At 40.8% G+C, this 12,128-nt stretch overlaps 1 protein-coding gene across 1 annotated transcript in view; it reads right to left on the bottom strand.

The window, feature by feature from the left end:
• The window catches only part of CYP7B1 (cytochrome P450 family 7 subfamily B member 1), a 202,667-nt gene extending 198,990 nt beyond the window's left edge, over positions 1-3,677 (bottom strand). The window contains exon 1 of the mRNA XM_011742219.3: positions 3,507-3,677. Within this exon, the coding sequence (XP_011740521.2) occupies positions 3,507-3,628 (122 nt within the window). The 5' untranslated portion in view covers positions 3,629-3,677. The remainder of the gene's footprint in view (positions 1-3,506) is intronic.
• Between the last annotated feature and the right edge of the window lie 8,451 nt (positions 3,678-12,128).

Genomic DNA, 12,128 nt, shown 5'->3' with positions numbered 1-12,128 from the left:
AATAAATACTGGGAAGGATGTGGAGCAACGTAAACTCTCATGTATTACTGGTGGAAGTATTTTAAAAAATTAAAAAATCAACAATTACTTAGAAAAGCGTCAATTTTCAGAAGTGGTTGTGGATAGAAAACTCTATATTCTATGCCCCTCAATCTTCTCCTGTGTTATATATATTACAAACTACAATTAAATAGAACGAATGAACTAATGATAGATACAACAACATGAATGAATGTTAAAATCATTATGTTGAGACAAAGAAGTTATACACAAAAATGGATACTGTATAATCCCATTTATATGAAGTTCAAGAATGGACAAAACTGACTCAGAACTCTGGTAGGAACGGACTAGAAAGGAATGTAAAAAAACTTTCCTCTTTCTCTGCCAGGCTCAGTTTCCGTAAGGAGAGTGGCCCAGGCCCTCCTCTTCTCCATCAAACCCTTTCATCAGGAGATCTCAACTTGTTCATGCTTTAATTCCCTTTTCACATTTGTGGCTTTCACAAATATGTATCCTGCCTGGACCTCTCCCCTGAGCTCTGGGTGCTCACTGCTTATTTAACATACCCCAAACAGAATTATTGATCTCCTCAATTCCCCCAAACCTTCCCTATCTAAGGAAATGACATTACCGTCCACTAAATAATCAGACAAAAAACCAAAAACAACAAAAAAAAGGGAAACAAAACTTCTAAGCTTCTTTGTTGATTCCCACCTCCCTCACACATCATGTTTAGCCCATTAGTAAATTCTGTTGACTCTGTTGTCAAAAATATATCCTGATTCTAACCACCTTCCATCAACCCCACAGTCACAACCCTAGGCCAAGCCACTGTCATCTCTCCTGATAAATACTGCAATGGCATCTGTGATTGACAGTCTCACCAGATAATAACCAACAAGGGAAAAGACAATTTCACAAAAGGAAATCAAAGTACTGTAGCCAAAAGAGGTGGAATTGATAAGTGTCTGAAGGCAATAAATGACCTCTGAATTGATTTTTACCGATTTTTAAAATTTTTTTTTTTACCATTTTTATAGGTAATATTTAAATTTTTACTTTGGAACATCTGGCATTCCTATACTATGCAATATTACACACTTTTCAGCCATAATTGTTCAAAAGATGAAAATGGAATGAGAATAAAAATGTAATCTATATACATGTAAAAATCTCTCAATGTGATAATGGAAAACTGTGCTGAATATTTTTATCATGTTAGGAAAAAGAAGGGCTTTCTAAGCAAGGACATATATCTAAAAACTCTTAAACAAATGCAAATTACAATATTAAAAATAATTGCAGCTGGTATGAAAAAGTATGAAAATTCCTATTACGTAAGTCTTTGCTGACTGTATAGAAAAAGAACCCAGTCGAAAAATAAATTATTGAAGAAACAGACAATTATTGTCTTTAAAAATATACAAATTCTTTTAAAAGTAAATACATGAAAATTTGGGATAAAAATGAAGCTTCATTTTCTGTATGTATCAGATTGGCAAAATTAAAATGATTTATATTACCAGTATTGGCAGAATGTGGAGAAATTGGCACTTGCACAGATGATTAGTAGTAACATAAATTGAGGCTTAGAGTAGTTTGGCAACATCTATTAAAATGTAAAGCACACATACATTTTGATAACAACTCCACCATCCTACATAAATATTTCCACAAAAGCTCAAAGATATCCATGTTTTGTGTGTGTGTTTTTGTGTATGTATGGTGTATATTTATATAATCGTTACAAATAATGACTTCTATAAACTGACATAGGAAGGTAACTAAAATGTATTGCAAAGTGGAAAATACAAGGTGCAACATAGGGTATATTTCCCCACTATTTTTAGTAACATATATTCATGCATATTAGCATAAGCTTTAAAAAAATCTGTAAGAATACATCAGGGACTCTTAACCATGTTTCTGTTCTTAGAAGTGATATCAGAAAAATCATTTTCGTAGAGCATTAGTAAATTGTCCAAACACTAGAAATAAGGAACATGACTCTGTACTGGGACAAATGAGGCTATCTTTTACACAATGAAATGCAATATAATCAAAGTAGTGTCCCATAGATATGCGGCATTAAACAGTCTCGTATGAAGGAATTGGCAATTGATGGCATGAATATCTCAGTAAAATAATTTTTCATGATATAAAGATCAGCCTATTCTCAGAACGCTAGGAGAGAAAGCCTACCTTACCCTTTCGCCTTCCTGTCCCTCAAGTTCCACATTCTCACACCAATTACCTTCACTGATCCAAACTGCCCTAGTCAGCTTGTCTGTTTCTACCCTGCATGTAAAGTTGGAATAGAACCAACAGCCTTCTTTTACCACCTCTCTTTAAAGGCATACCTAGAGGTACTTAACTGGCTTTGACTGACCCTGCAAATAGAGAAGGTGGAACCTACATAGAATCACATACCACTGAAGTTCAAGTGTCCTGAGTCCTCATCTTGGCCTCTAAAGCAAAAGCACAGCCACTGGAAAAGACATCCTGGAGGAGTGCACATTCCAGGGACATCTCTGAAAACTGACATGGGAAGAAAGGCAAATACTCCTACAGTACTCATCTCCAGGCATTCTAGAAATGACGATAGATATTTGTATGCAGTGCAAAGGTGTCATTTCCCCAAAAACTATTGAGAAACAACCTGTATCACACACACATAGATATCTATACATTGATATATATGTATGCAAATATACATACATATATGTATCAATTATCACCCAACAAAATGCATCTGCTTGGTTTTCAAAAGCAATGAACACCAGAGCAGTATGAAAATAGGACCCAGAAAGAAAGGAAAAACAGATTAAACTCAAAGTGAATGATTTTATCTGAACTTCTCTATTTCTACTTCCACAATTCAAATTAGGTAAAGAAGTGACATACGTCTAGGTTTTGTCATTATTGTGTTTTGTTTTGTCCTTATAAAAATGATAGAGCAACTACATAAAATACTCTCCATTAACTCATTTAGTACTCACAAAAATCTCACGAGGCATGTACTATTATTTCAGCTTTCCAGATGAGGTACAGGGAGGTAAACTGAGGAAGAGGCACTCAGAATTATTGTTCACACCATGCACTGACATTTTCTTGAAATAGTTCTCTCTTAACTAATGAAATGTAAGAATATTCCCCTCCTGAAATGCTCTATGACTTCTAGGCCATAAAACATCAACTCACAGTGGCAAGACACACAATGTGTCTGTGATGCATAATGCATACCGCCAACCTAGGGCTTACTACAACTTATGCTGGAGCAGCAAATGGAATTTGGTCCCAAAGCTTTAATATGTATGCGTATGTGTGGGAAAAAGACAGAAGAAGCCTTTGTTATTACAAAGTCCCAGAGGAAGCCAGTGCCCCGCAGCAAGTTCTGACTGTCTGCACTGGAAATCATGGAGGGGGACTCCCTTCGCCATCTGGGTCGCGCGCGGCCCGCGGGGCCCAGGGCGCATGCGTGGCCGAGCGGCCGAGGCGCTTACCTGGTGCGCCGGTCGAGCAAGCAGAGGGCCAGGAGCAGCAGGGCCGCGGCGAGGGCCAGGCCCGGGAGGCCCAACCACTCCAGCGAGAAGCGGCCCATGGCCGCTGACACTTCTCCTGCCATCCGGCGCGCGCTAGGCCGCGGTGGGCAGCCCGGGGTCTCCCTGCGAGCAGCGCGGTCGGCGACTCTGCAGCCTGCGGCGGCTTCTCTCGGCGGCGCCCCCTAGTCCAGGGCCGGAGAGGCTGGCCTGCCGGCAGAGCAGACAGGAATGTCACCGCGGTCTCCCAGGCTGTGACAAAAGTTCGTGGACTGCCCCCTCCCCGCCTATCCTCCACCCACGCGTACCGCCCCATTCCCCTACCGTTTCCGACCCGGCAGCTTCTGGAAAACAGCGCCCTTGATCCTCCAGGGCAGGAAGAAGGGCCAAGGAAGGGGTTAGAAGGGGAAAGAGTTAGGATTTCCCAAGAACCAGCCCTGAAGGCCTGGAGGAGGGGGATTTCGCTTCTTAGTTGGACAGGAGCCCCTTGGGTTCCTTACTTCTTAGCCCGCGCCCTGCGGGAGGAGCGATTCTGCTTGTCCCTCAAGATGCTTGGGAAGGTGCCGGCTGCGCTCTGACACCGGCGATCTCTTAGATACAACCCAGCGGCGTTGGCCTGGCGGCAGAAACCGGCTGAGTGAGCGACCTCGAAACCGTTTCGCGCCCACCTCCTTCACCCCCTTAACATTCCTATTTGCTCACAAGTTTTGGTTGAGGCCTACGGAGTGCAGAGGCGCGTGCCAGAGACACGGAATACAAAGACCTAGGCTGTAAGCCTTCAGAAGTCCCGATGAGGCACAAAGTACAGGAAGAGGGTGAGACAGGTAAAAAGAGATTGCAGAACATCGTGGTAGGGGCCGAAAGAGAAGTGGTTCAGGTACTACAGGTTGCACTCAGAAAGAATAAGGGAGAAACTTTTAAAATACCTTGTTTTGAGTAATGACCATCCACTGGATAGTTTACACACGTTTTTAATTTCTATTTTTTATGAGTATTTTATAGAAGACATAATGAGACTCGGATTAAATAACCTGGTTGCTCCCCTGATAAATGTTTACCATTCCAACTGATAAATACTTGCCGTTCTAACCATGGTCCTATTCCAGGACTTGGGTGCTCTGTCAATGCAACACTTCTCTGGAATGGGTACAGCAGCTTCAAAACTGATCTCTGGTTTTTTACCCTTCCAGTCCATCATCCCCATTTCCACCTCCCTAAAACACAGACCTATGCAGCTTTTAATCTGTTCAGAACTCTTAATCGTTGCCTTTGTGAGGAAGTCATATCCTCCACCTGCAATGAGAAGCCCTCCACAAATTGTCTTCATTGTACAGATCCCCCTGCCAGCACATATATACTCAAGCTTGAGCCACCGTGTCCCTCATACTCAGCCTGTTCACATTATTAACTTAAAAAATCCGTTGTAGTTTTGATGATCGGTGTCCTTGAGCTTTTTTTCATATGCTTGTTGGCCACATGTATTTTGGAAAATCAGTGTGGTGATTCCTCAAAGACAGAACTACCATAGGATCCAGCAATCCCATTACTGGGTATATACCCAAAGGAATATAACTCACTCTATCACAAAGACACATCACACTTATGTTCATTGCAGCACTGTTCACAATAGCAAAGACATGGAATCAACCTAAATGTCCATCAGTGGTAGACTGAATAAAGAAAATGTGGTATATATACACCATGAAATACTATGCAGCCATAAAAAAGAATGAGATCATATCCTTTGCAGGAACATGGATGGAGCTCAGGGCCATTATCCTTAGCAACAGAAAACCAAATATGGCATGTTCTCATTTATAAGTGGGAGCTAAATGATGAGAACACATGAACACATAGAGGGGAACAACAGACAGTGGGGCCTACTGGAGGACAGAGTGAGTGAGGAGGGAGACGATCAGAAAAAAATGACTAATGAGTACGGACTTAATAGCTTGGCGATGAAATAATCTGTACAACAAACCCCCATGATATGAATTTGCCTATATAACAAACCTGCACATATGTCCTGAACTTAAAAGTTAAATACATAAAATAAAAATAAAAATTCACCATTTTTAAGTTTTGAAAAGGAGAGAGGAGACTTTATTTCTTCCAAAGGGTTACAGCCTGCAAGGTGGCCATCCAGGCAAGACCAGAGAGAGGCCCTTCAAAGGAGGGGGGCTTGGGGTAGGAGCTTTATGCTAAAGAGGTTGGCTAAACATATATATTTAACTGGTTACAGGAGGAGCTATGAATATTCATGAAGGTGGTCCTGACACATGCCTATTGAACAAACATGCATGTAACATATGACCCATGTTCACTTTGGGGTGGCTACTTAGCATTTAAATGTGTTATAGTTATGCTTTATATATCAAAAGATCATTTTACATACAAAGGTAGGTAAGTGTGTAATCTCTGTAAACGGGCAGAACCAGTCAATGGTCAGTGGTCTTCTTAATCAGGAGAAAGTTACTGAAACCAGACTCTTGTCCAATCAAAGTTGTAGTTATGGCTTGTGGAACAGCAGGGTCAGTTAGCATCTGATGGTGGATGAGCTGCGACTTTTAATATTGCAAATCCTGAGGCCAGTGCTTTTTTAGTTGCTAGAGTGAAAAACCTTGTGGTAGTTAGAACATAGTGTATTTTTTAAGTGTTACTGCCCATGGCTCTAAAGCTGTGAATGGCTAGATTAGCCCCAGAATCTTGATGTTTACGAGCCTCTTTGTCTTCGACTTCTATTCCAGAATCTGTGTCCTGCCTCTCCTTTCTCCTGTTGTACGTTCAATTTTCCAGGCAGTCCAAAAGATTGCAGTAAACTGACAGCCACTCTGTCTCTTCCACGAGAAAGTAAATTGAGTGCTTTCCATCACTGCTGGGACAGCAGAGCCAGTTTACAGGATGGTCTCCATGCTGGGGCATTTCTGTAACCACTGCAGAGAGCCACTCACTGATTTTCACAAGAAGTCTCTGTCATCATACTTTTGTTTTCTCCTAGATTACTTTTGTTTAAAAACATAATTAAAATAATAAGAATTCACTCTACTTATTGAACATTTATTATTTGCCAGACACCATACTATACATACTATTTTATCACATTAATAACAGCAAAAACCCACGATTGATTGCCCTGCCTTAGAAGAGTGGAAGGAAGAAGCCTGCATAGTTATCTACCAGATTGGTTTGCAACTGTATCATATTCCTGTGTTATCTGCACAGTGGCTTACTTGGGAAACTTTATTATCTATATGCAATACATTTTAAGTATATATTTCTTTTGGGTTTTCCACTTTTGTTAAAAGGGACCTTCACTCTATAACCAGATTAAAACAATCTAAAGATATCGTTTATTTTTCTTTTACTTTCATGGTGGCTCATTATTAGCATCATTATGTTCCATCCAGTTCAATTCAGTTTTAACTCCAAAGTATACCATTATCCCCATCACCTCTCTAACAGAGATTGCTGATTGACCCTCCATATCTGCTCATCCCTTCCTCCTCACTAACAGAGTCCTCCATTTTTAACTGAACGAATGCCAGTCCATCATAAAGACTACTTCTAGTTAGCTGAGTGTGGTGGTGTACACCTGTAGTCCCAGCTACTTGGCTAATCAGGAGGCTGAGGCAGGAGGATCACTTTAGCCCACCGAGGACTTAGAGGCCACAGTGAGCTATCATCAGAGGACACTACTGTACACTCCAGCCTGAGCAACAGAGCAAGAAACCCTGTCTCTCTAGATGGATGGATGGAAGGAAGGAAGGAAGGAAGGAAGGAAGGAAGGAAGGAAGGAAGGAAGGAAGGAAGGGAAGGAAGGAAGGAAGGAAGGAAGGAAGGAAGGAAGGAAGGAAGGAAGGAAGGAAGGAAGGAAGGGAAGGAAGGAAGGAAGGAAGGAAGGAAGGAAGGAAGGAAGGAAGGAAGGAAGGAAAGAAAGAAAGAAAGAAAGAAAGAAAGAAAGAAAGAAAGAAAGAAAGAAAGAAAGAAAGAAAGAAAAGAAAAGAAAAGAAAGAAAGAAAGAAAGAGAAAGAAAGGAAAGGAAAGAAAGAAAGAAAGAAAGAAAGAAAGAAAGAAAGAAAGAAAGAAAGAAAGAAAGAAAGAAAGAAAGAAAGAAAGAAAAAGAGAAAGAAAGAAAGATAGTGAAACTGTCTCTACTAAAAATACAAAAATTATCTGGGCATGGTGGCACACACCTGTAGTCCCAGCTACTTGGGAGGCTGAGGCAGGAGAATCGCTTGAACCTGGGAGGCAGAGGTTGTGGTGAGTCGAGATCACACCACTGCACTCCAGCCTGGGCAACAGAGTGAGACTCTGTCTCAAAAAAAAAAAAAAAAAAAAAAAAAAAAAAAAAAAAAGAATGAGATGTCACTTCCTTCAAAAAGCTGGGATGAAAGGGACTAAAAACATTAATATTGGATAAAAGAAAGTAAAAAAGTAAAAAGGCCCCTCGAAGGAAGGAAGCAGAGAGGGAAGGAAGGAGGGGAGGAGAAGGGAGGGGAGGGGAGGAAAAGGGTGACAGAAAGAGTAGAGGAAGTAAAGAAAGGGAAAGGGTGACAGATTATACTTCAGTGACTCACTCCACTAGCCAAGTGACCCTCATCTACCAGGTAGCCGGAGAGACTAGCCTCTTTCTCTGTTCTTGTTCTAATCTAGCATTAGGACTTGAACTCTGGCTTTGGTTCCCCCCATGCCTTAACTTTTGATTCCCAAGAGCCTCTGTGGAAGTCAACGAAACCTGAATGATGACTATTTCCTCTTGCATTTCAACATGTACCTCCGAATTCTCCTGCCCAGATTTTGAAAATACTAATACACTGGACTGAAACATTCAAGTCTACCTACTTAATCATTGACTTTTGTTAAGTGCAAATTATGTTCATGGCACTATACTTGGTCTATTGGACCTATAAAAATTAATGAGATGGGCCAGGTGTGGTGGCTCACAACTGTATTCCCAGCACTTTGGGAGGCTGAGGCAGGCATGGATCATGAGGTCAGGAGTTCAAGACTAGTCTGGCCAACATAGTGAAACCCTGTCTCTACTAAAAATACAAAAATTAGTCGGGCATGGTGGCACGCACCTGTAGTCTCAGCTACTCAGGAGGCTGAGGCAGGAGAATTGCTTGAACCTGGGAGGCAGAGGTTGTGGTGAGCCGAGATCACGCCACTGCACTCCAGCCTGGGCAACAGGGCAAGACTCCATCTCAAAAAAAAAAAAAAAAAAAAAAGAGATGTCACTTCCTTCAAAAAGCCGGGATGAAGGGGACTAAATATATTAATATTGGATAAGAGAAAGTAAAAAGGCCACTCGAAGAAGATTGTGGAGTGACCATGGGGGAATTTAAGGATATGTACCCATATGGCCTCAATCTTGTGAGCTCCTGGGAAGCAAATGATATGCTGGGGGGAGGGTAGATTAGAGGCTTCAGCTGTTAGGAAACATCTGAAAGTACCACTGTAGAAAATGCCAAAATGGAATTTCACACATTCTTTTTCCAGTATTAGGAAGTCCGTAAAGTCAGAATTGAGTGTCCAACACTAAAAGGCCCTATCAACTTTTGACATAAAATACAGATTAGGTTTAGGTTTTGAATCATATCCAAGCACAACCCCTCTATAACTAAATGATTGACTGCTGTTTATCTCTCTCCCATTTCCATGAGTTTTACTGTAACTAACTTTGATTTACCATTACCTTCGATTAGAATGAAGACCACCCCTGGACAAAATTACAAAGAAGTGGAAGGAAAGAAGAGAAAGAAGAAGAAAGGAATATAGGCTACATGTTTTACACACATTGTTTCACCTAATCTTCAAAACCAGTCTCTGATGTAGATATTATTATCCCTTTTTACATAAAAGAAACCAAGACTCAAAAGAATTCCAGGACACCCATGGTTATTCAGCTCTTATGTCCAACTGTGAAGTCACCCATCGTTTTCACCTTGTCACCTTGCCCTCCTTAGAGTTTTCTTTCACTAACCCTTTACTTACCTGCTCAGTCATTCTTGCTTCAATCTTTATGGATCCAGTTGTTACCTTAAGTTGTCCATAACTGCTCCCTTTGGAGACAATTGAACTCTGCCATGACCTTGGCCCTCCATGGCCCTTGTCTAGCTCTGAGGCTGGTCTCAAGTTTTCCATCTGAAAAAATGATATAAGACTACCTTCCCTATAGGATTATGAGGATTAAATTGTTAGGAGTAAATATATATATATAAAACAATGAAAATGCCTGGGGCTTCCTTTTTTCACAGTTAAGCACCTTCTGCTCCACTGACAAAGGGTATAAGTAGAAGCAAGTTAATCAGACAAATTCAGCCCAGCTGAGATGTTAGCTTATTGCTATATTACTTCTGCCCAATTAAAATATAAAATAGGTGGCTTTCTTCTTTCCTTAAGGTGACTACTACTCAAACTGATTGCAGCTGAGATTGCAACAATCACATTATACTGAGACTGCTATAAGCCCAAAAGTTATTGTTTAATTTGGCACATAGTAAATAGTGAGGCATCGTAGATGCAGGCACCAAACTTGACTAAAAATATCTTAAATCACAAATGCTTCCACTTATTCTGTCGTTCTTTACAATTTAAATGATTTTAGTTGTTTTCTCTTTGCTTTAGTTCTTCTTTCTCCAATAAAGTCAGTTTGTAGTGCTGACCTAGCACACAGTCTGGTACAGGACACATATAGACATGGCAGGCAAAAATCTTATTAAATAAAATGCTGTTGAATGAGCAAAGTGACACCCAACAATAGAGTGTAGTTCCATTTAAACCTTTTTTTTTAATAAAGTATAATTTTAGGTAAGACCTGAATATAATTATTTTGAAGCAGTTTCAAAAATGGTGGAACAGATGGCTCTGATTATCTCCAAGAGGAAGGAAAAGATTGGAGAGTTTTGTCATTTCTTGTTTAACAGTCTTGGCATTGCTTATACACACTTGAGTTTTGAATACTGTGATTTATAAAATCACAATCCCGTGCTAAACCTTAGCTCATTCTCACAATCTGACCCTACTTCCCACGCCAAGTTTTGAGACTCGCTCTCTCTCTGTCTCTGACTCACACTGGCTATTCCAACATTTCATTTTCCCACTAGCCTTGACCCCATATTTCTGGGGACAAAAAGCACAGGACTCTCTCCCTGAGCATTCCTTTTAATGAGAACCATTCCCTCCTCCAGCCCCACTCCCATCCACCTCTGTTCACTAAGGAAATGTTTTCTAGAGTCAAAAACATTTTTTAAAAAACATTCGGCTAGGTCAGTACTCTGAGAAGCAAAGACCCCTGTTATAGTTCAGGTCCCAGGAAACAGACTCTGAGAGGGATATTATCATAAGAGAGTGTTTTAGGGCAGGCTTGTAGGATCAGCATCAGGCATGCTGATGGGAAGGAAACAGGCAGAGAGAGAAGCTGAACTGGGACACAGTCTTACCAAAAGATTCAGCTGAGTCCTTGATAATATCTGGAACTCAGGTGGCCCTTAGAATTGTCCCAAGATGAGGTGCAGGGTTCAGGTCTTTAATGTCACTGGTTCCAGACTGCCTGCAGGAAAGGGGAGGTGTCCACAAGTGATGGGGTTCTCTTTAGCTGAGAGTGAGTCCTGAAGCATCCGATGAAGCAATCCCAGAGCTTGGAGCAAAGGTTCTTCCACGCTGACAGAGAATCTGGGTGACAAAATACAGTCAGTGTCCACTAGGATGCTACAGAAATATGCTGGAGGCAAATAGCACACTGGTGGTGGTTTTGCTTGCATTCATCTTGGAGTTGTAATATCTCAGAAGCAGAGAGGTTAGTGTTACTGTAGGCGTTTTGCTAATGAGAGAGGGAACAATCCAAGATGAATAAAAGCAAATTTTTTTTGGCTAATTATTATTATTAGGTGATTCTATTATTAAAGAAAAAACTTTTTATGAGTCAGGTTTTATTACAATATTGCAACAAGGAAAGCCTCTAGGAGGTCAATTCAAACATTTGCTCTGATTACAAACATAGGGAATGCTACCTAAGCATTAACAGAGTAACTAAAAGAACGATTTAAAATCATTCAACTCTTGCCTGACAGAGGACAATGAGGGTACATAACTAGTTTCTCCAAACACGTCTAAATCCCATAAAATTTTATCAGGAAACTACTAAAGCATTTTTTTAGGAAGGTTACGCTTTTCCGTGAAGTACGTATACATTTTCATTAAGCAAGCGCTTCCTGCGGCAGAAGGGGCTTAGGACCATTTTTCCTTCATGCTAACGTTTTACTCGCTGAGCCTATCATGGTGTTCTTGCCTGAAGTAGCTCCATCCTCTTAGCAGAGACTCCACGTGGGCCAGTTGCCACTTGGATTCACACTGGGCCCTTTCATACCCACACCCTTCTTTAAAGACTAGAAAAACACGTCTTTCTCTTTCTCTCCCCCTTTATATCTGTCTCCTCATTGTGTGAGCTCTGTTCCCAGCTTTCTCCCAACCCCCTGCTTTCCTCTCCAAAGCTCCACTGGAAAATAGTCAAATTAATTCCCTCAAGATTTTCTAAGGCCTTTTATTTTCTCCTGCAGCTTTCTAATCACTAACATTTCCATGGTT

Source organism: Macaca nemestrina, chromosome 8, assembly GCF_043159975.1.
Source record: "Macaca nemestrina isolate mMacNem1 chromosome 8, mMacNem.hap1, whole genome shotgun sequence".
NCBI classification, from domain to species: Eukaryota; Metazoa; Chordata; class Mammalia; order Primates; family Cercopithecidae; genus Macaca; species Macaca nemestrina.
The sequence above is the reverse complement of the archived record's forward strand: the minus strand, read 5'-3'. Positions and strand labels throughout refer to the sequence as shown.